Raw genomic sequence first — 21686 nt, 5'->3', positions numbered from 1 at the left:
CTACTGGGCAGGGCAGTGTCTCCGCACTCAGGGCAGTGACAGACTCTTCCTTACCTGCACACTACTAAGAAAACGTGACCCTTTCCTAAACACAGTGCCTCTTGCAAGAGCCTGAACTCCGCCCATTTTCTGTTAAACTCATCGTGTAGTCCAGAGCATCTCTTTGATGTCTCCCCAGAGTCAGTGCAGTGAATGCCCTGCACACAACGGATGCTAAGTAGGCATTGACAGACAGGAAATTATGCTCCCATCAGAAGCACACAGCTGTGTTTTCAGTTCTGCTGATTCAATATTTCCCATCAGAAACAGCTTTTGGTCTTTCAGTACTGCAACCAGTTCCTCCTCTTGCACAGAGGCACAGAATGTACGCAGTACCTCTGTGATCAAAGGGAATGCTGTGTGTAGCAACCCAAGGCACATTAACAGTGATTCACAGAGCAATCCTTTCCTCCCCTCGTTTCTCAGATTGTTGGGAAATCAAATCTGGCCATCAAGGTAAATAGAAGCAGGGCTAGCTCTTCTAGTTACAGGAACGTCAAGAAGGGGGGAAAGGGGCCAACAGATATAGGCTACGTGGCAGCAAGGACAAAGGGGCTCACTACCAGACATGGCCACCACATGACCATGGAGCCACACAGACAGCCAAATGTCTATTCCTGTCACGTTAGCTACAAATCAAGTAATCAGCCCAAAGCCAGACTAACTATTGTATAATCATAGACAAATATTTTGAACAACGTTATCTTCAGCTAGACCTACTGTGTGGTTGGAATTGGCAAAGTACAGGTCTACAGGCTGACTTTCCGGACAGGCAGATGACACCATATTAGCTACATTTCTCATTTGTGCCCAAACAACTGGCAACAATTTATATGAGCGTGAGGTTTAAAAAGGGACAGTCCTCCTTGGTGGGAAGGCATGATGGCAGGAATGTGAACGACCAGTGGTACTGCCTGGATGCAAGGTAGAAGGAAGATGAGTGCCAGTGCGTCTCCTTCCACCCAGTCTGGAACTCCAAACCCTGGGGCCCAACACACACACACACACACACACAAATGAGGGGAGCAATTAAGTAAAAACAATTAATTACTTAGCATTTTCTGGATCTTTTCTATTAATATGGTTTAATAAAATACCCCCAATGAGAATGCTGCCGTGGGCGGGCTTCTGTTAACATCATGTAAATTTTAGAACCAACCCCCTGGGGGGAGGCCAAGGAAAGTGACTCCTTTTCAGCAGCACAGCAGTGCCCTCTTGTGGCAACACACGGGACCTGCATGGTCATGATTTTTATAGGAAGCCAAAGTGACTTTATGCTTTGAATAAACATAAAATCTGTACAAACCTACACTCAGAGAATTAATCCAAATATAAAAATGGGTAACTATGAGACACGGTTATCTGTGTTAAATAAAAAGAACTATTTGAGCAAAATAAGTCCTCCTTGAAAGAAAGGTGGACCTGCTGAGGTCCACCATGTATCTGGCTCTTGGCTAAGTAAAATGAAGCCAGGACAGCCCATTTCAGTCCCATAGACCTGACAGGACATCTCCGCTTTGTCACTGCCTCCTGCTTAAAAAGTTTAATTTTCCCGATTTCTGTTTTTCTCCAGACAATGTTTCTCTAACAGCCTTGATTGTCCTAGAAGTCACTTTGGAGACCAGCTGGCCTCGAACTCACAGAGATCTACCTGCCTCTGCCTCCATAGGATGGAAGGTATGAACCACTATGCCCAGTTTTAAAGTCTCCATGCTGAACATTCCTGACTGTCCTTTCTGCAGAGCTAGACAACAGCAAAGGCGTCTCTGACTGAGTAACACTGCGGCTCCCCTCTAACCCCATCTCTCTCAGATAATGGAGCTTGTATCCAAACAAACCATGAAGGCAGATCTTCTGGACAATGAGAAGCTTCCAATGCAATACATTCTTACTGAGAAACCAGAATTACACTGAGTCTTAAAAGACTTGATTTTATGTGTGAGTATTTATCTGTGTGTGTGCAGTGTCCACAGAGCCAGAGACTCCTGGATCACTCGGAGCTGGAGTTACAGGTTCTTGTGAGCCTTTAAGTGCTAGGAACCAAACCTGGGTCCTTTGCAAGAGCACTAACCGCTGAGCCATTAAAAAAAAATTCAGGGGCTGGAGAGATGGCTCAGTGGTTAAGAGCACTGACTGCTCTTCCAGAGGTCCTGACTCCAATTCCCAGCAACCACATGACTCACAACCATCTGTTATGGGATCCGATGCCCTCTTCTGGTGTGTCTGAACATAGTGACAGTGTACTCAGATACATAAAATAAATAATTCTTTTTAAAAATGCAGACTAAGACTAAGTTTACACTGACATACTTTTTTTTTTAAATTAGTAATGTTTTTGTTGTTTTATTTTTTTGTTTTTGAGACAGGATCTTCTCTCTACATAGCCCTGGCTGTTCTGGAACTCACTATGTAGACCAGGCTGCCCTGGTCACAAAGATCCACCTGCCTCCCCAGCTAGAGACAGGATCAAGCATACACCATCACACCTGGCAGTAAGGATTTTTTAAGTGAGTGCTGGTCTCAGAATTGTAATGTTTTCCACGTTTTCTCTGTAACACAACACTGTTACAGACTTTACAAACAAACTATCTTTCACTGACTTACTACATTTGATTTTAACCAAGAAACTGAGCAGTGACTTCTTCTTTTACTAATCCTAATATAACAATAACCATCTATTTTTGTAAAGGCAGCAAAGGTTTTCACTGTAAGCAGTCTAGTATCTATGCATGTGGTTTTTAGCCTTGTGCACATTTTCTTAAGATGGAAAGGAAGCCAGTAGAGAAAACTGTCAAAATAAATTCCTGTTTCATTTCCAATACCTGGGAGTATAATTCAGAAATCAGAGGAGAGATGCGGGGCTGGAGAGATGGCTCAGTGGTTAAGAACACTGTTCTGCTGAAAGTCCTGAGTTCAAATCCCAGCAACCACATGGTGACTCACAACCACCCGCAATGAGATCTGCCACCTTCTTCTGGGGTGCCTGAACAGCTACAGTGTACTTACATATAATAAATAAACCTTTAAAAAAATTAATTAAAAGGGGGGAGGGGCACTCACAGTACTGAGTGGCTGAGCACAAAGGAGTGCTCTGAAGACAACACTACCTGATGTGTGCCTGCTCCAAAATCCATCAGGACAAGCTCCACAGAGGCTCCTTTAAGCACAACTTCAGCAGACGTGCAGAGGCGATCTATCTTCTGGGCACTGTGCTGTAGGTCACTAAAGCACGACTCACCATCTGAGACCACTCTGGGCTCCGGCCAAACACCAACACAGTTTAGTACCTGGGCATCCACTCTCCAAGCTCATTTCTATTGCAAAGAGTAAGGGGCGTGCTCTGGCCACTCACGTGACACCTAGAAGCACAGATGTATGATGGGAAGATCCCAGCAGTCAGAAATGATAGATTGAAATATGTCTCTGACACAAAGTTTGTGAGCCCAAGTTGTCAGGGCTGGGGAATGTAGTGGTGGAATGACTGGTTGCCTAGCACGTGTCAGCCCTGGGTTCTATGCCCAGCATCACACATGCATGTGCACACGTATGTATTTGTGGCTTAACTCCTACACTGAAACAGAAGTGACCATTCTATCACCACAGACAAAGGCTACGGCATCAGGTAAGAATGGTCTCCAAATGTTTTCAGGACGTCTTACAATTACCTAGGCTTCATAGAGGAGACCCAGGAGACTCCTTGGGAAGAAGGCAAGGGAACAGGAACAGTCCTCTCCCAAATGGTGGCTGCCAGCAACACCACCACTACTCCACCATAGACTGAACTCACTGACACTGAAGCTGCTTTAAGACTATGCTCCCAGACGGGCGGTGGTGGCGCACGACTTTAATCCCAGCACTTGGGAGGCAGAGGCAGGCGGATTTCTGAGTTCGAGGCCAGCCTGGTCTATAGAGTGAGTTCCAGGACAGCCAGAGCTACAGAGAAACCCTGTCTCGAAAAACCAAAAAAAAAAAAAAAAAAAAGACTATGTTCCCGACACAAACTTGATTCGATTTGTCAGCATTTCTAGCCTTTAGACTCCCCAACAGTGTGTCCCCCAAAGTTCTATGTTCCCGTATTAGTCACCGTGAAGCGGCTTCCAGCCATAGTAAACACACGTGTTAAGCTCCTGCCAGGCAACACTGCGCTATCTGTGCACACATATAGGGGGACAGTAAAGTGCCAGAGCTTCAAACACACACTAAGAATTCACACGGGAGCAGGGTCTTCACCCACTCAGTTCAGAATTAGAGCCCAAACACAACCTTAAAGCCTACTGTCTAAACACATTTCCTTATCCACATCCCTCAGATACTAAGGTTCAAAGAGCACTTGCAAAAGAAAGGAAAAGACCTACAAAAATGTCTGACACTGAAGTGGAAGATGTTCAGTTTCCTCCTGTCTACAGGAAACAGGAACTAAAACTGCATCCCTGCCACACGTGGTTGCCTTGCCTTTTAATCCCAGCACTTGAGGCAGAGGCAGGCAGCTCTCTTCAAGGCCAGTCTGATCTACACAGTGCGTTCCAGGCCAACCAGAGTTAAGTAATGAGACTGTGCCAACGACAATCACAGCCTGCATTTCTAACATATCTGGAATTTTGAATTCTGAACAGTAATTTGGCAGCATGTGTCAAATTTTAATATATACGCTCGTAGAGTCTCTTACTGGGTGCATCTGAAGTGCAGAGACCTATGCAAGGATGTGTAAAGAGGCCCTGCAGCACTTTGGACACCCCGACACCCGTCACTGTCTTCTGTGACGGACACTTGGTAGACCAGCATGGTCAGGAAGGTGGAGAGCCGCAGCCAACATGGTCTGAGTGTGCAGTATGGTCCTTATTTTCTTCAAGAAGCTCTAAGTTGAGGGAGAGTGGAGGGAGCAGGGAGGAGGGAGACAAGCTGGAGAAGATAAGATGTTGGACATGGGAAAGGGCCACAAACTTCCTGAGGGTAGAAATTAGCAAGGCAGGGGTATCTCTCACATGTTCTACTTTGTAGACATTTGTATGTTACTAGTAGATAATTACTTATGAAACAAAATGCAAAGTCCCAAATAGCAAAGCTGCTGACGGCTGATTTTCTAAAGGATAGGGCAGTGCAGACTAGCTCTCCACTCACAAAGCTGTGTGACTTACAGGAGTACAGTGTTCCCTCAACTCCACCCTGAGTTCTTTCTAAATTTTATGTCAAGTTGTTCACTTCAGGGACCGTACCAGAAAGGCAAAGTAAAAGTGAGGCCTTTGTGATTATTGACATCAAAAAAAAAAAAAAAAAAAAACGTAAAGACTTAGACAAAATAAATGACTAGCACTGCATAGTTTTGCTACACTTTATTCAAAACTGGTCCCACTTCTTATTTAAGAGAGCTAAACGCCCAGTGTCCAAATATAAATATCACCATGTGTTGGAAAAATAACCTTCTGATTTGTGCTCTGACCCAAATTTGGCACAACTAAATCCTATGCAAGTCAGACAGGAATGCTCAGAGCTCAGCCGCAGTGAGCCCCTGAAGCAGCCCAGGAGGCTGTGGCTCCCTGGAGCCTCTCAAGTCACACACAGCACAGTGGGCACAGGTTCTTTTATTCTGTCCTGTGGGTGTCAACAGTGCTGACAAGATAGTTAGAACATTCCAAAAGCACACACCTGAATGTTGTCACATAGCACTACATCACAACTTAGTAACTACTCAACAGCTATGCCTACTAATACAGTGAATGAAATGGTATGCGTAGACCATTCCCTGTAAACAAGGCTGTGCACAACAGTAACACACATAATTATGCATACCATGATATCAAGGAGGAAAATACCTCTTTAAATAAACTATTCTATTTATAAATAAACTCTGATTTTTTTCAGTACACATTTACAGACCTGATCAATAAAAAGAAACAATATATATATTTTTTTCTTTAAAAAGCAAATGTTGAGATATGGACCACATGAGAAATTCATCTAGGGGGAGGAGAAGGGGAGGAGCAAGCAGAGGGCGTGAGAGTTATGAGAGTTACTGGTGTGAGCAACACCAACACAAGGCCAGGACTGACTGGGAGGAGCTCGGTTTACTTGAATTCCAGCAGGTTGCAATCGATCTTGTAGTACACATAGGGGTAGTATTCCTGTTGACTCAGGTTTAGGCCAGGGATATCCATGGGAGCCTGCAGAAAAACCACAAACATCAGTCAGCTACTTACAAGGTCTTTTATGGACACCTCGTCTGGCTGAAGTCATGCATTTACACGGATTTAATCTAAGTATTCACTTAGCTGTAAGAACTGGAAGAGCCTAAGCCTGCTGAGTCACTGAGAGGGAAGGCCAGGCGGGCTCTGCCCCAAAGCCTATCTGACTGACTGAACCATGACTTTCCCGGTTTATTGTGTGGAACTGCAAGAGGTAACTTTTTAAATCTTGGGTCTAGGACACAAGGCTTTCACAACGCAGTATCTAAATAAACCAACTCCAGGTCTATTTGTACCTTGTAAGAATTTAGTGAGAGCAAAATTTGTACCAAAGACTTAGGAGTCTTAGTTTCTCCACGATCTTAAGATATCAAGTCATTTCCTACATATTCTCTTAAGATATCAAGTCATTTCCTACATATTCTCTTAAGATATCAAGTCATTTCCTACATATTCTCTTATCAAGGAAACTAATTTTTCATTTTTCCTATACACAAGATCATAAACTACAGAGAAAACCAGCAAGATCTGTGAAATTTAAACTGTAAATCAAAGCCCAAGAATACAGTGAAATGATATTCATACACACACACACGTACACACATACGCCCTTGCAAAATAAATACAAACATAAATTGCTAATCTACTATTACTTCTACAAAACAAAACTGAAATAATTTCATATTTCCTTCCTGTCCACAATCTACAATTTTTAAAAACATTTAGAACATTGGTTGTTCCTGAACGTCTGCAACTATAAATATCTGATACATATAACAAAACAATGATGAGCTTCTAGAAATACCCAGAACAGCTGCAGCTAGTATATACAGCCATAGAACGTTTACCTAAAAAAGGGGGATGCTCAGGGGACACAAGTGGCCTGGTGTCCGCGCATCTCTGCCATCCTTTCTGAGAATCCTCATGCAGTCTTTTCTCCATCTCCCAAGTCCTACTGCCCTAGGCTAAGGTGCACTCACGTCAATGATGGCAGCCGCACTGCTGTCGAGATGCTTGTACAACTCGTGCAGCACTTCTCTTAGCTTCTTCACTGACTTCTTATTCGGCTGAAGGAGCATTGCTTGGAAGTTCACCGGCAAGCCGTACCTTAAAGAGCGACAGAGACAGTGTACAGGACAAGCACAGAAAGCAAACACAGAGAGCCATTTTCCTTGTAGAGCAAACAGCGTCCCCCTTCTCTCTTCATGGACACAGTGTGTTCTGTGTTAAATACTCCCTTTCCAGGTCTGCCACCAGCCACAGACGCTTCCACTAGCACGGAAACACAAACCTCCAAGCCCATTAGTGCCCTTTCAGTAAAAAGCGAGCCACTTCATGGGGTGTGAGCTCAGGCCTGCCCAACACTGGGGAGGCTGAGGCAGGGGTTGTACAAGCTTAAGGTTAATCTAGGCTGTAGAGGAAGAAAACCAGACAAAGCCAATCACTAGGAATTAATTAGTATTCAATTTCACAATAATCTATGAATATGCCAGTATGTAAAGACAATCTATGGATAAAAGATCTGTTTGTACTTAAAAGCTGAGATTTTCCATGCCTACTATAAGCACTTGAAATTTAAAACTTAAAACTGAGGGGCATGGCTGCATACACGTCTCTAAATGATTATAGTGTGTAGAGGGTCACAAGACAGATCTATACTGTACATGAAACTACATGCAAAATATCTGAAAAATCTTCATTTTAAACAAACGCTGGCATTGTATTTTAAAGACAGATTTCACTAACTGTGTAAACCAGGCTGGCCTTGAACCCAGAGATCTGCCTGCCTCTACTTTCTACCTGCTGGGATTAAAGGTGTGTACTGCCATTCCCAATGTGGCTAATATCTTAAAATTCTTTTTGCAATTAACTACAAATCATGTTCACATACTGATATATTTAGTGAACCAAGAACCACAAAACTAATGGTGTTTCCATGAAGCGGGTGAGATGGCTCAGTGGTTAAGAGCAGCCAGAGGACCTGGGTTCAATTCCCACACCCACAGAGCAGCTACCAACTGTCTGTACCTCCAGTTCCAGAGGATCTAATGGCTCTTCTGGACCTCACAGGCACTGTGGTACACAGATGACACACAGGCAAACACAAATGGTGGTGCTCCCCCAATTACAATGGAGTTCAACATTTCTTAGCCTAGAGCTCTTCACTGCAGGGTAGTCCTGGGTTTATGGGGGAGCTGGAGTACACAAACCTGCCCCTCCAGGGAAGTTCCACATACTGGTCAGCACCAAGAGGCCATGTGGAGCATACGTGACAGCACAGACCTGCACTTAGGAGGCTGAGGCAGGAAGATCAAAGTTTGAGCCAGCCTACGGTAAAATTGAGCTCCAGGTCAGCCTAGAGAGACTACATCAAACAAAACAAGTGGCCATGGTGAGCAACTGATTCGTACACCAACTACACATAACAACACAGTACAATGTGTGTGCCCCACAATGAAATCGCTAACTGCTCAGACCGACTCTCTTTAAACAGGACATGACTAAATGTGAAAGACAGAGCAGTGTGGGTCACCTTCCTGAACCTGATGTTAAAGAACCAGATAAAGATGCACTCGACAAGCTGTGTGACCCCGACAGCCACGCCCCTCCTAACTGGCTCTTTGGCTGCTCCAAATCACCTTCATAAGGCTGGACTGGGTCATGAAAGAGACACACCAAACTCTGCGACTCCAGCTTTCTCCATTAACTTTCTTACCTTAAAACAGATTCCACAAAAACCCGTAATGCTTTTATATGAATCCACGCAATAAACGCCTCACTGAAATTCACTTTAAGCCACCGCACAAGTGGTCCCTTTGAAAAGAGAAACACAAAATTACCACAAATTTGGTTTTCAAATGGCAGTTAGACAAGTCAGATATTTTTTTTAAGTGATTAGCCACAATATGAAAGTTTCAATTATTATACTGGATACAATTAGCTTACCATGCTCTTAAATGAAAGGGTAAGTCCCTACTCAGTAGCCTCAGCAGACTCTAGAGTGAACTAGGTACAGCAAAAGGAACATGCCTTCATGAAAGCAGTTCAAAGTGGACTTGAAAGCTGTAGCACAAACACTCGAGCACACTATGATACTCAACATTCTTAACACACTAGCAGAGAAGCCAACCTGCAACTTCTCAGGAGCACAGCCATTCCCATCCAGAGTCTCTGAAACCTGCTCATGATTTATACTTTCCTGATTCTATGCAATGCAAGCTCTTGTTGAACTTAAGTCTTTAGTACAATTTAAGAACTTCTTCAAAGATGTCAAACAATACCTCTTCCTGTCCACCTACCAAGACATCATTGACTTAACGCCTAACTTAGGATCATTTGGATGTACCAAGCAACTATGTTTAGGCCAAGAGGATACAATAAGCTCTGATCGAAATGTCTGCTCTCTGAGCTGCGAGGCACACAGCATGTGACATCTGCCTGCTAGGAAGCAGAGCAGTCAGTGGTGTAAGTGTGGTTGTGCAGCTGTGCAGGGTTAAGACTGTTCCCTGGTGTCTGAGGAAAGCCTGGGCTGGCCTGGGAGGAGCTGCCACAGGCATCTCCTTCTTATACACAGCCCTGAGCTGCTGGGGATCGACACATATTTAACTGTACATCTTCATTACCTTTGAGACAAGCTCTCATGTAACCAAGGATGACCTAGAACTCCCTGACCCTCTGCTCTTCCCCCAGTGTTGGATTACAGGGTGTGCCTCCCACAACCAGTGTTTGTCACTGTGGCACTGTGGCTTTGTGCACGCTAGGTAAGCACTCTACTGAACTACATCTTCAGTCCCAACACTTACATTTTTCTAGCACCAAATTATAAATTGCATTTTCATATTTTCCTCCCCTTTCAGTATCCCCAGAATGTATTTTTCCATTTTCCAAGACTCAAAAGCAAAATAAGCTCTAAAAGAAATCCAATGAAGAGACTACAAAAGGAGGCTGCGGCTCAGGGGTGGGGCCTAAGGTGTAAAGGGGGTGAGGCAGGCATGGACACACAGCCCTGCTGTGGGAATGCTGACAGAGGGACCTGGCACTTGCTGGCTGCCTGTAACCCCTACACTATAAAGCAGAGGCAGGAGAGTTCCCGAGCTCCAGACGGCCCTGGGCCACACAGTGCATTCCACCTGGACCATGGGATGAAACCCCGTCTCAAAAGAGTAGGATAGTAAAGGAACTCAAATCCTAGTCAGAGACAGCAGTACTGCTTCACCCTCTGCTGCATACTGACAACACTGAGGAAGGACACGTACAAACTGCTTCTTCTTGTCAGTAGACAGCCTGGTCATTTCTTCTTTATCTGCTTTCATCTCCTCCTCGTTATACTGGAAGTCACGAACTATGAACCTAAATGTGGAGGAAAAACCAAATTTGTCTACACCATATATAGCCAAGCCACCACATTTAAAATATATATATATATATACATCTCTGTATATACATGAGACCGATTAGACAGATATAGACTTACTTGTTTTCTCTGGCTTTGTGTCTGAAATCATCAACTGCTTTTCTAAACAAGGTGACGTTACAAAGATAACTGTCTTGGTCCTCTGAAAGAACACTAAAGGGGGAAAAGTCATTTTAAGCGCTATACTTAAACGGTGGAATTCAGAAACAGGATGGGAAGGAGCCCTCACCTCACTTCATCTGCACCACCTCCAACGGGAAAGACAATGGGCACTCCTGACAGACAGGCCTTCACACCCTCTACCACACCTCCAAGCTAACAAAGTTATCTGCTCACACTCTGGAGCGTGCTGTTCAACTTCTAGCACCAGTCTGCTTGGTCAAATTGTCTCTTCTTGTCTCATGAACTATTCTTCCTCTTTCCAGTCTAATCCAGCCGGCTCACCAGGGTCTGCCTCAACCACTCTGGGCTGCTATCAACTCCTGTCTCCCCACCCACCACACCCCCAATCAGAACCCAGGTACTCTCCTAACCACTGAGCCACCTCTCCAGCCCATAGTATTTATTTATAATATGGTGATTCTAAAACCAGAAGTAAGACTGATGAAACTGAGGGTTCTTGAGGAATTTAAATGCTTTCTTTTAAAAATAAAATAAAATAAAATTAGACAAGTATTTTAAGTTTCATTTTCCCCAGAAGCCTAGTGAACTCCTCATCCGTCCAGTAACTTCATGTGCTAACTACAGAGCTCACCTAAAGGCTGGCTTTAAGAACTAAATCTGCCCTGGCTCTTGACCAATCAGCCAGTCAGTCACTTGAGGCCACCTCCACAGCACAGGACAGGGAGGGCCTCACCGCCATCATCAGTGAAGTGCTCCTGATTCAGAACACTGACACCTCCTTCCCTAAGCCGCCCTATGAAATGATCACCTAGTTCTTGTTCCCAGTGCCTTCCAAACTCAGGTGGACAGTGAGCCACAGAAAGGGTTTGAATGAGAGCTGGAGAGATGGCTCAGCAGTTAAAGAGCAGGTTGAGGTTGGGTTCCCAGATTCATAACTACAGTTTCAGGGGAACCAATGCCTTCTTTGACATCCCTGGGCACCAGGCATGCGCATGGTACACATGTGTACACACACACACACACACACACCACTCATAAAAGAATCTTTCAAATTTAAGAATATCAGTTGAAAACAAACAAACCTGGACGTGACGGATCACACCTGTGACCCCAACACTTGGGAATCTGAGCCATGAAGCTCATTAGGAGTACAAGGCCAGCCGGGGCCACAGAGTGAATTCTAAGCTAGCCTGCACTACAGAAAGAGAATCTTTCTCAAAAGGAACCCAAAATCTAGGTAAGATGGTACCCACGTATGCACTATCTAGGTAAGGTGGTATTACTCAGCCCTTGGGAGGCAGAGTTGAAAGGATCATGAGCCCCAAACCAGACCTAGCTACACATATGTCAAGCTTGGCCTGGTGGAACATACAGCCCTTAAGACAAAGAAACAGGCAAAGTATGAGTTCAGGCCAGCCTGGGCTGCATGAGAAACTGTCTCAATAGAAATAAAAAGAAGGAAGGGAAGGAGGGCGGGCGGGCAGATGATCAAGTGATACTATCTTTTTTGTTTTTAATATTTATTTCTATTTTGAGTACTGGTGTTTGCCTGGATATATGTCTGTGCATCGTGTGTGTGTGTGTGTGTGTGTGTGTTACCATTGGAGATCAGAAGAGACCTCCAATGTAACTTAAGTTACAGGTGATTGTGAGCTACCCTGTAGTGCTGGAACCAAACCTGGATCCTCTGCAAGAATAGCCAATGCTCTTAACTGCTAAGCCAACTCTAACCCCATCACTATGATGTTTGCCTGCGTGAATGTTTGTGTGATGGTAGCAGAGCCTTTAAAACTGGAATTTCAGGCAGTAATGAGCTGCCATGTAGGCACTAGGAATTGAACACAGGTCCACTGGAAGAGCAGCCAATGTTCTTGACCACTGAGCCATCTCTCCAACCCTACTACCCATATCTAATTTACTTAATTTGAGTAAAGGCTTGAAACAATAACTACCTCGGGGTAACTAAAATTTTAGTTAACCAAGATGAGGATCGGAGCAGGCTACTTGCCTACTATGTGCCAAGTTCTGGGTTTACCCCCCAACACCACACACCCAAAATGGAAAATGTTAGCTACAAGCCAAACAAAAATCTTCATCAAGCCAGAGTTCCTTCCTGAATAGTGGGTGCCAGAGCAGTACTCTGAAGGCCTAGATGGCTTGTGTGAACTATATGCTCTACCCATTGCTACTTGGCTAGCTCTATGTTCTCCATGGACATTGATGCCAAATGCACTTTACACTGTGAGGTGGGGTTGGGGATCCAAAAGGCCATTAGGACAAGTACTGCCTGGATTTTACTATCCTTCCTTTAAATTATTAAAGTGATTAGCAAACGACCTAACTCTCTGAAATGGTATAAAGTCCTTTCAAAATCAGAGCTTATTCACTGACCTATACAGTCCCCCACCCAACCCCGAAGCCTGACTTTTGCATGTCTACCACTAGAGGACACTGTGCATTGAGCCTCACCCTCCTCCTGGATACCTGCTTCCAGAATACTGTGTTGGCCTCTGAGCTCAAATGATGTAGAGAAGTTACTACAGCCCAGATGAGACTGCATGTTAAGATGCAACCACTGTCTTCAGTTTGCCATGTGAAGAGTTGGCTTTAATAAAGGGTATTACTTCAAATACAGGGGGAAAATCACAATGAGCTCAGATTTGTGACTTATTTCTCAATACTTGTCAAATGTCAATGGTACCTTATGTTTTATATACTCTATCACGTCTTAAACTAACTTCCTAACTTCTTTGACATTTGAGAAAAGACAGTGGGACCCAAAAGTTCAAAGACATACCCAGGTCACACGGCAAATTAGAAGAAGAACTATCAATAGGGTCCATGATTTTCCATTATACCAAACTAACTCCGTATGGCACAATGAGCTGGAAAAGAAAGAACTTCTGGCCTGATCTTACTAAGTTCACTTTCTCACTGTCTTTGATACCTTCTCTTTAACAAGGCATCTCATGCAGCAATAACTGGCCACAGACTGATGACCTAGGTCACAAGCTACAAAACCATTGTCAGCCCTACCTTGCCTTGCCATTGGGCACTTGAAAACCATGTGCTTTAGACCACTTAAACATAGCCTCCTATCCTATGAAGAAATTAGCTGGCTAAAGTGCCTCACAGCACTGCTGTAACTAACAAACAGACAATGCACATTAAACTCATAACTCAAAATGCTTACTAAAAAGGCAAGCATTCTGTGGCTTTTTAAAGACTATGCAGATCTGGCCCCATCATCTGCTCAAACAAAATTTGAAGGTCCACACATTCCAGGAGCTGCCTGATGTGACTCCTTTGCTAGGTAAATGAAGACTTAATTCCTAGAGGAGACACAGCAACAGTGGATGGAAGCTTCAAGGAGGCAGCAAGATGTAGCAGAAGCCCCATGGTTGGCCCTGGCCCTGCTCCTTAAGCCCATGGCTGGCCCTGGCCCTGCCATCATCTTCCCCGTAAGTGTGACTCTGGCCTCACCTTAACAGTCCTCACACCTCCATCTATGAAAATGAGGGGTCAAGCCAGGTATGCCACTCCCTTCTAGATCTGAAATGATGATAACTAGAGTTGACATTTATGAAGTAAAAACAAGGGCCCTAAAATTACAGATTTACTGCAAAGGAAACACAGACCACAAAGAGATTTCCTAATCCCACAAGCTGTTGGAAGACTTGTAGGAAACAAAGCACTGTTGCAAGATGGCTACTTACTTGCTTGACCTTGGTACTACCATTTCTGCGAGCGTTTCATACTGCTTGATCCAGTCATTGTGGTTCAGCCTGCAGAAAAGACACAATAAACATCAGGAAGGAAAGACAAGTCCCATTTCTGCCATGTCCAGGAAGAGAAAACATGGGACACATGGGAAATGTGGCTCCAATAAAGCACATCTTATGTGTAGCAAAACATCAGTCTCCTACTGAGAGCGCCTCACAAACACAGAATGAAGCAGGAAGCCTGGACTGCACCCCTCCTCCCCCGCACAGCCAGGGACTGTTGCGACAGAGGCACAGCTTGGCTTGTTAACGTGGCAAAGCCCAGTACAGATTCTACATTATTTTTACACTGCATGGCTGGAAAACATTAATTTATACTTCATTTAAAAAACAGAAGAGGCCATGGGAAATTACTACCATTTGGTGGCCATTACAAAAAGCTAACTAAAACCCTATTTTACAGAAAGCAGGGCGTACCTCAGGAAGTAGCTAGGACACTGTGCAACAGCTTTCTGGAAAGGCCCCTGGCTTTGGGGTGTGGAGAGACAAATATGTGTGATTTACAGTAAAGGTTGGTAGACACAGGTAGCTTACTATGTAAAGTGATCTACAGGGGGTCTTGTTTACATCTTATGGTACAAAAAGCTGAAAATTTCTCAACACAATTTTAAAATAAAGCCAAGTAAGAAAAATATGGGCAAATATAAATAGGACTTTTTAAATAAATATCATGTTCCAATGTTCTAGGGAACAACTGTGCAAGAAAAGCATGAAGCAAAGCTTTGCACCCTGGGCACAGTGATGTATGTGTGCCTGTGACTCCAGTGCTTGGGAAGTGAAGGCAGGAGCAGGGCAAGCCCCAAGCCAGTCAGACCATAGTGCCAGTTCAAGGACAGCCCTAAAGAAAAAAACAAAAAACAAAAAAAACCAAAAAACAGAAAAATCCAAAAGCCTACACTCTGAGGAGAAATGCTCCAATCAGGCACCATTAGGGAAACTGATTCCCTTAATATTCCTCTCTATCCTCCTCTAGGAGCCAGTGTTTCTCTTTTATTCCCAATTCCCTAACCAGATAAGATACAGAACAAAGAAGGTAGGCTTCATGCAGTGATATTCTAAAAAGACAATGTAGCCTGTCTCAGCTTAGAATCCCCAGAGATGTTAGCAGTGTAGGGACCTGAGGCCACTGTCCCTCCAACACAGGCTTTTATGCCCTTGTTTTGAAACAGGGTCTTACCATGTATCTGGAGGCCTGGAATCTCTCGTTCAGCCTAGGCTAGCCTCAGCTCACAGAGATCTGTCTGCCTCAGCCTGCCCGCCCACTGCTGGGATTAAAGGCGTATGCCACACTGTGCAAGCCACCCACTCAGTTCTACTCTTTACAGACTCTCCAAAACTACACAGGAGCAAACATTCATTCAGAAGTCAAAGGGAGACCTCAAAGGGTTATTAGATCCAAAGGTCAGCAAACTATGTGCATTTGTGTTAGTAAGCACAGTGTTTTTACTTCGCCTGTTCACAGACTCTGCGGCTGCTTCAGCTCTAACAACCAATTGCCACGGTAAAGCACAGTTTTAAGAGCGGCAAAGCCAAAAAGACTGCCCAGCCCTGTATTTTTTTTTTTTTTTTTTTGAGACAGGGTTTCTCTGTGTAGCCCTGGCTGTCCTGGCACTCACTCTGTAGACCAGGCTGGCCTTGAACTCACAGACATCCACCTGCCTCTGTCTCCTCAGTGCTTGCATTAAAGGTGGTTGACATTATGGACTCTTGAAATAGACATACTTGGGAACTACCACCAGCAATGTGACAAGATACTCCGAATCAAGAACAAAGTCATCTTTCTTCACGATTTCCGCCAGGCTTCGCGTTAGCAAACTTCCCCTGAAGAGTAAGAAGAGAATCACTGGTGGGTACATGTCCAAATGCTTCTGTGGCCCAAGGAAAGAAGGGCAGGGTGACCTGTGGAAAATGCACCTCAGAGGCATGAGTCTTAGGAAACAGTTTTGCTCCATAAGAAGTCAACAGTTAGGGGCTGGAGAGCTGGCGACTCAATTCCCAACACCCACACGGTGGCTCAGCTGCCAGGGATCTGACACCTTCTTCTGACCTCCAAGGAAGGGCCCTAGGCATGCACTTGGTCCACATACATACAATAATACACAGAAAATAAAAACTTTTAATTTAAAAAAATGTATATAAGAAGTCAATAGTTAGCCAGATGTATCCTATCCCTACAACCCAAGAAGTGCCAATGCCTGTCAAAGTTTGACATCAATGTCCAACTCTGTGCTTATTTTAATTACCATAGCTGGGTTCTTCTCTTAATTACATATCCTGGCTGGGACAGTACGAGTTACCAGATCCCAGAGTCTAGTTCACTGTAATTATGAAATTATGTCATCTGAGCACAACCTCTGCTTTCTCTCTTCCCCCAGATATCATGTGATACTATTTGGTCTTTCATAACGAAAATGCCTGTCCTGTTTGTACCACAGACCATCTCCATCCAGCTTTCTCCTTGGATGATGATACAACTTTGAACAGCTATGTACTTAAAACTACACTTGGCGGCTAGAAAGATGGCTCAGTGGTTAAGAGCACTTGCTACACAACCATGCAGACCTGAGTTCAGATTCCAGCATCCACGTAGCAAGCTATGCACACCTATAACCCAAATACTACGAGAAGTGGCTAACACCAGGAGGGAATCTGATGACTCCCCTGTTCTCCACATGTACACACACAGACTCATGTGCAATTCTCTCAAATATACCACACACACACACACACACACACACACACACACACACACACACAAGGAAACTACCAATAACAAAACAGCCTAAAACTATACTTGCAATAATACTGTAAGATCAACCAAATAAGATTCCAAGTTAATACTTTAAAAAATCTAAACCTAGAAACAGTAGAAAATAATCATTATAGCACAGATTATTACATAAAAAAAAAACTTTGAACCAGCAGGTGATTGCTATGTAATAAATAAATTGATAAAATAATTAATTTTACACAAATTTCAGTAAAACATCAAATGCATTAGAGGAACTAAGCCATAGCTCAAGTGACAAGTCAATTTATAAACAGTTTAATAAATCAGCAGCACTGATCTCTTCTCATTGTTCAAATTCTGTAAAATTAATGAACTTTCTCTATGAAATACTTTAGAAATCATAAGAAAGTATTTTTCATGTGTGTATTTTTCAAGTGTATGTATGGCACACATACAGGAGCCTGCAGAGGTTAGAAAAAGAAATCAGATCACCTAGATATGAAGTTACAGACAAGTATCAGCTACACGTGAGTGCTGGGAACCAACTCGGGTCCCCTGCAAGAGCAGCCAAAACTCTAACTGCTGAGCCATCCATCCAGCTCCCCACAAAACATTCTGATTACAGAAACAGCACAAACTAGAACTTTCTAAACCCTAATGGTGTCCCGCACAACATGCATGCATGCACCACCCCCCCCCCCACACACACACACACATTTAGCATCCACAAAGACTTGAGAGCTTACGCGTTCTTTCGCTCTAAATTCTGAAGATTCCCTTTCAGGTTGTTGTATGCAGACGCCCGAGACTTTAGGTCATTATCGATCTGAGTCACTCCCTTCAAAAGAGAAGAAAAACGGGCAAGTTATTTCTAGGTTTGCCTCTACCAATACAATTTAAATATTTTCTGGCATAAAAATATATGATTTCACTAAAACTTTAAAAGGACATTTAAAAAATAATCAACTTCACTGCCTTTAATCCCACTTGAGAGTCAAAGGCAGTTTGATTTCTGTGAATTCTAGGCCTGTCTGGTCTACAGAGTGAGTTCCAGGACAGCCAGGGCTTTACGGAGAAACCCCGTCTCAACAAACAAACAAACAAAAGCAAAACAGAACAAAACCCAAACTTCATTATTAACAAAACCCAAACTTCATTATTAACAAATTTCCTATGAATCTTTTGTACTACATTAGTCCATGTAGTTCATTTACTTGCTATTGCCACATTACTTCCTAAATCAAGTGACCCAGCCCACTAGGTGGAAGATTACTAAAAAAAAAAAAAAAAAAAAACCTTCTAAGGCTAAACATGACGGCACACACCTTTAATCCCAGCACTCAGGCGGCAGAGGTAGGAGAACCTGAGTTCAAGGACAGTCAGGACTACTAGAGAGACCCTGTCTCAAAAGACAAAACAAAGGGGCTGGAGTGATGGCCCAAAAACTAAGAGCACTGGCTGGCTGCTCCTCTAGAGGACCCCAGTTTAATTCCTAGCACCCAAATGACAGCTCACACCCGCCTTTACCTCCAGTTTAAGGGGTTCTGACACCCTCACACAAAGGGTGCAAGCAAAACACCAATGCACATAAAATAAACATTGAAAAAAAGTTTAAAAAAGGAAAAACCTAAAAAGCATTTCATCTCTCTCTCTCTCTCTCTCTCTCTCTCTCTCTCTCTCTGTGTGTGTGTGTGTGTATGTGTATGTGTGTGTGTGTGTATAGCAGAATCTTCCCTGTCCAATCAATTTAAATATTAATACAAGAAGCATGTGACTGGACGGAGAAAGGGGAGACGGAGCTAAGAGTTTTAGAGACAGAGACAGGAGAAGGAAGGAAGATGGAACAAGAGGAAGATGATCCAGATTCCATGTGGCTTTAAATAGCCACAGGGAGCTATGAATATCACAAAGGATAGAATAATTGGGATAACTTATCTAATCTAGGTGGGCAACTTGTATCATTATCAATTGGCTCTGAAATTATTGTATGGGCATCTTGTGACTTGAGAATCTATTGATATGTAAATCTGGTTGATTAAAAGTTTCTAGAGTTTGGTTTTACCAGGTTACTGAGATTTGGGACCACTGACCACAGGGGTGGATGGCTGGGAATGGGAGCAGAATCCACAGAAAGAGAACCGTGATGGGGCAAGCCTAGAGGCGGCAAAACAGCGGGCAGCGAGTAGCAGGGAATAGTGTGGGATGATGCCAATTTTTTAATATTTCCTGCAACATGTATGTATATATGTATACACACACATATATATGACACATATCCATGCACATACATAATTTAAACAAATCTTCTATAAATCAGTGTGCCCACCTGCCTCACTTCGTGTCTTACCTTGGCAATTATTTCAGAAATATTTTTCAGAGACTGCTTGATTGGATATTTAGCCATATCCCACTGGAACCTTGTTATGTAAGTAACCAAGTCAACTGAAATAAGACAATAAATTAATTACTGAAGAGAAGTAGCAGCATTTTCTTGTGGGTTTTGTTTGTTTGTTTGTTTAGATTCTTTCAAGACACAGTTTCTCTGAGTAGCCTCTGCTGTTTTAGAACTCACTCTATAAACAAGGCTGGCCTTTAACTTAGAGATCCATCTGTGTCTACCTCTTGAATGTTGAGATTAAAGACATGCCTCACTATGCCTGACAGTTTGCTTGCTTTTAACACAGGCAAAGATTTCCAAAGGGTCCTGATTAAATAAATGTGAATGAGATTAGAAGAACACTGAACTTAAGATTTATTTATTTAATCATGTACATGAGGTAGAGGGCATGTGTGTGAATATGAATGCAGGTGCCTGCAGAAGGAGGCCAGAAAAATATTCCCTGAAGCTGGAATTACAGGTGGTTATGAGCTACCCAATGTGTCTGCCAGGACTCAAATTCTACAAGAGCAGTATGCCCTCTTAACCACTGAGCCATCTATCCAGCCCCAGAAAACTAGAATGTTTAAAAGTGATATTGTTAGATGTGGTGAACAACTTTAATTCCAGGTAAAGGTAGGAGAACTTCCTGAATTCAAGTCCAGCCTACTCTACATAGTGAGTTCCAGGAACTAGGAACTGTCAGGAAATAGGAGACTGTCTCAAAAACAAATTAATTAATTAATTGATTAATTAAAATCAATAATAAATGAATAAAAATCTTCTTTATAAAGCCATCATCACTGAGCAGGCTCAATATAAATATTAACTTATAGCTGCAGGCAGATATCTATATCTATATATAGATATGGATATGTACAAATTACGGGTACTAAGACATCAATACTCTAACTTTAATGGAAAAGAAGCATTACCATGTAATAAAATCAATCACTTCCTGGGTACTATTAAGTGGAAAACAGGAGGCATCTAACGGGATGTCCAGCTTTAAGTCAGCAAGGAGTTCCTGACGGAGCTAAAGAAACAGCGCTTCTGCAGGAGGCCTGATGCCGCACCTAACACTACATGTACCGCCTAAGAGTAACATGGAATTGTGTTCCAGGGGGCAGATGCAGCTAGTGAATCACCAGTCATACCCTCCCTCAGAGCCTTGCCAAAGCAGCCCCCCATCTGTGATTTCCCGTCCTTTCTGATGTTTCTAAGCACGATGTTACACACTAGTAACCAGGAATCATGACTAAGGAGCTCACCTCCGCTGGCCAGCAAGTTCTCCTGAACTTTATCTTTACTGTCCTCCAGCACATCAGCCATGTACTGAGCCACTTTCTTGACCACACTGGGAAATTAAGAAAGAAAATCATCATTTTTTGAAAAAAAAAAAATCTTTGTTACATAGACTATCATACTATACAATGAATCCTTATATAAAACATAAAGAATAAAGTGGATCAAGGTTTGGTTGTGTGCAAAAAGCAACTGCAAAACTGTAGGGTTTTATAGAGACTACATGTAAAATGTTTCAGTCTAGAAAGAAAGTCTGGAAAACTGGTCACAGTGGCACATTCTTATAATCCTAGCACTTTCAAGGTGAAAGCAGAAGGATCAACTTCAAGACCATCCTCTGCTGCATGTGGAATTACAACCCTCAACATAACTTGATATCTTTTCTCCTTCATGCTTTTTCATTTTAGTGGGCAAGTCCCTGACCTCATTTGAGGCTTTCCCCCCAACTCGGTTCTGACATTATACAGTGCAGGCTGGCTTAAACAGCTAATCCTCATGCCTCAGCCCCACAAGAACTGGGAAACAGAAAGCAGGTATACAGCAAGGCTCAGCCACTCACCTCTTCTACACACAACCATGGCTTCCAGTCATTCACCTCTTCTACATACAACTATGCCTCCAGTCACTCACCTCTTCTACATACAACCATGGCTTCCAGTCATTCACCTCTTCTACATACAACCATGCCTCCAGTCACTCACCTCTTCTACATACAACCATGCCTCCAGTCACTCAC

The 21686-nt window shown here is 43.3% G+C and overlaps 1 protein-coding gene across 2 annotated transcripts in view; it reads right to left on the bottom strand.

Annotated features, from left to right (window-relative positions):
* Nucleotides 1-5354: 5354 nt before the first annotated feature.
* Atp6v1c1 (ATPase H+ transporting V1 subunit C1) overlaps nt 5355-21686 on the bottom strand; it is a 31054-nt gene continuing 14722 nt past the window's right edge. For both annotated transcript variants that reach the window (XM_021183022.2, XM_021183023.2), the window contains exons 4-13: nt 20917-21002; nt 19616-19710; nt 18015-18106; nt 16260-16358; nt 14472-14540; nt 10693-10785; nt 10475-10568; nt 8935-9032; nt 7199-7325; nt 5355-6197 (exon numbers count right to left, since the gene is read on the bottom strand). In XM_021183022.2, coding sequence (XP_021038681.1) covers nt 6102-6197; nt 7199-7325; nt 8935-9032; nt 10475-10568; nt 10693-10785; nt 14472-14540; nt 16260-16358; nt 18015-18106; nt 19616-19710; nt 20917-21002 — 949 coding nt within the window. In that variant the 3' untranslated portion in view covers nt 5355-6101. The remainder of the gene's footprint in view (nt 6198-7198; nt 7326-8934; nt 9033-10474; nt 10569-10692; nt 10786-14471; nt 14541-16259; nt 16359-18014; nt 18107-19615; nt 19711-20916; nt 21003-21686) is intronic.

The sequence above is a fragment of the Mus caroli genome, chromosome 15, assembly GCF_900094665.2.
Source record: "Mus caroli chromosome 15, CAROLI_EIJ_v1.1, whole genome shotgun sequence".
Taxonomy (NCBI): Eukaryota; Metazoa; Chordata; class Mammalia; order Rodentia; family Muridae; genus Mus; species Mus caroli.
This window is presented reverse-complemented; position numbering and strand designations above follow the sequence as displayed.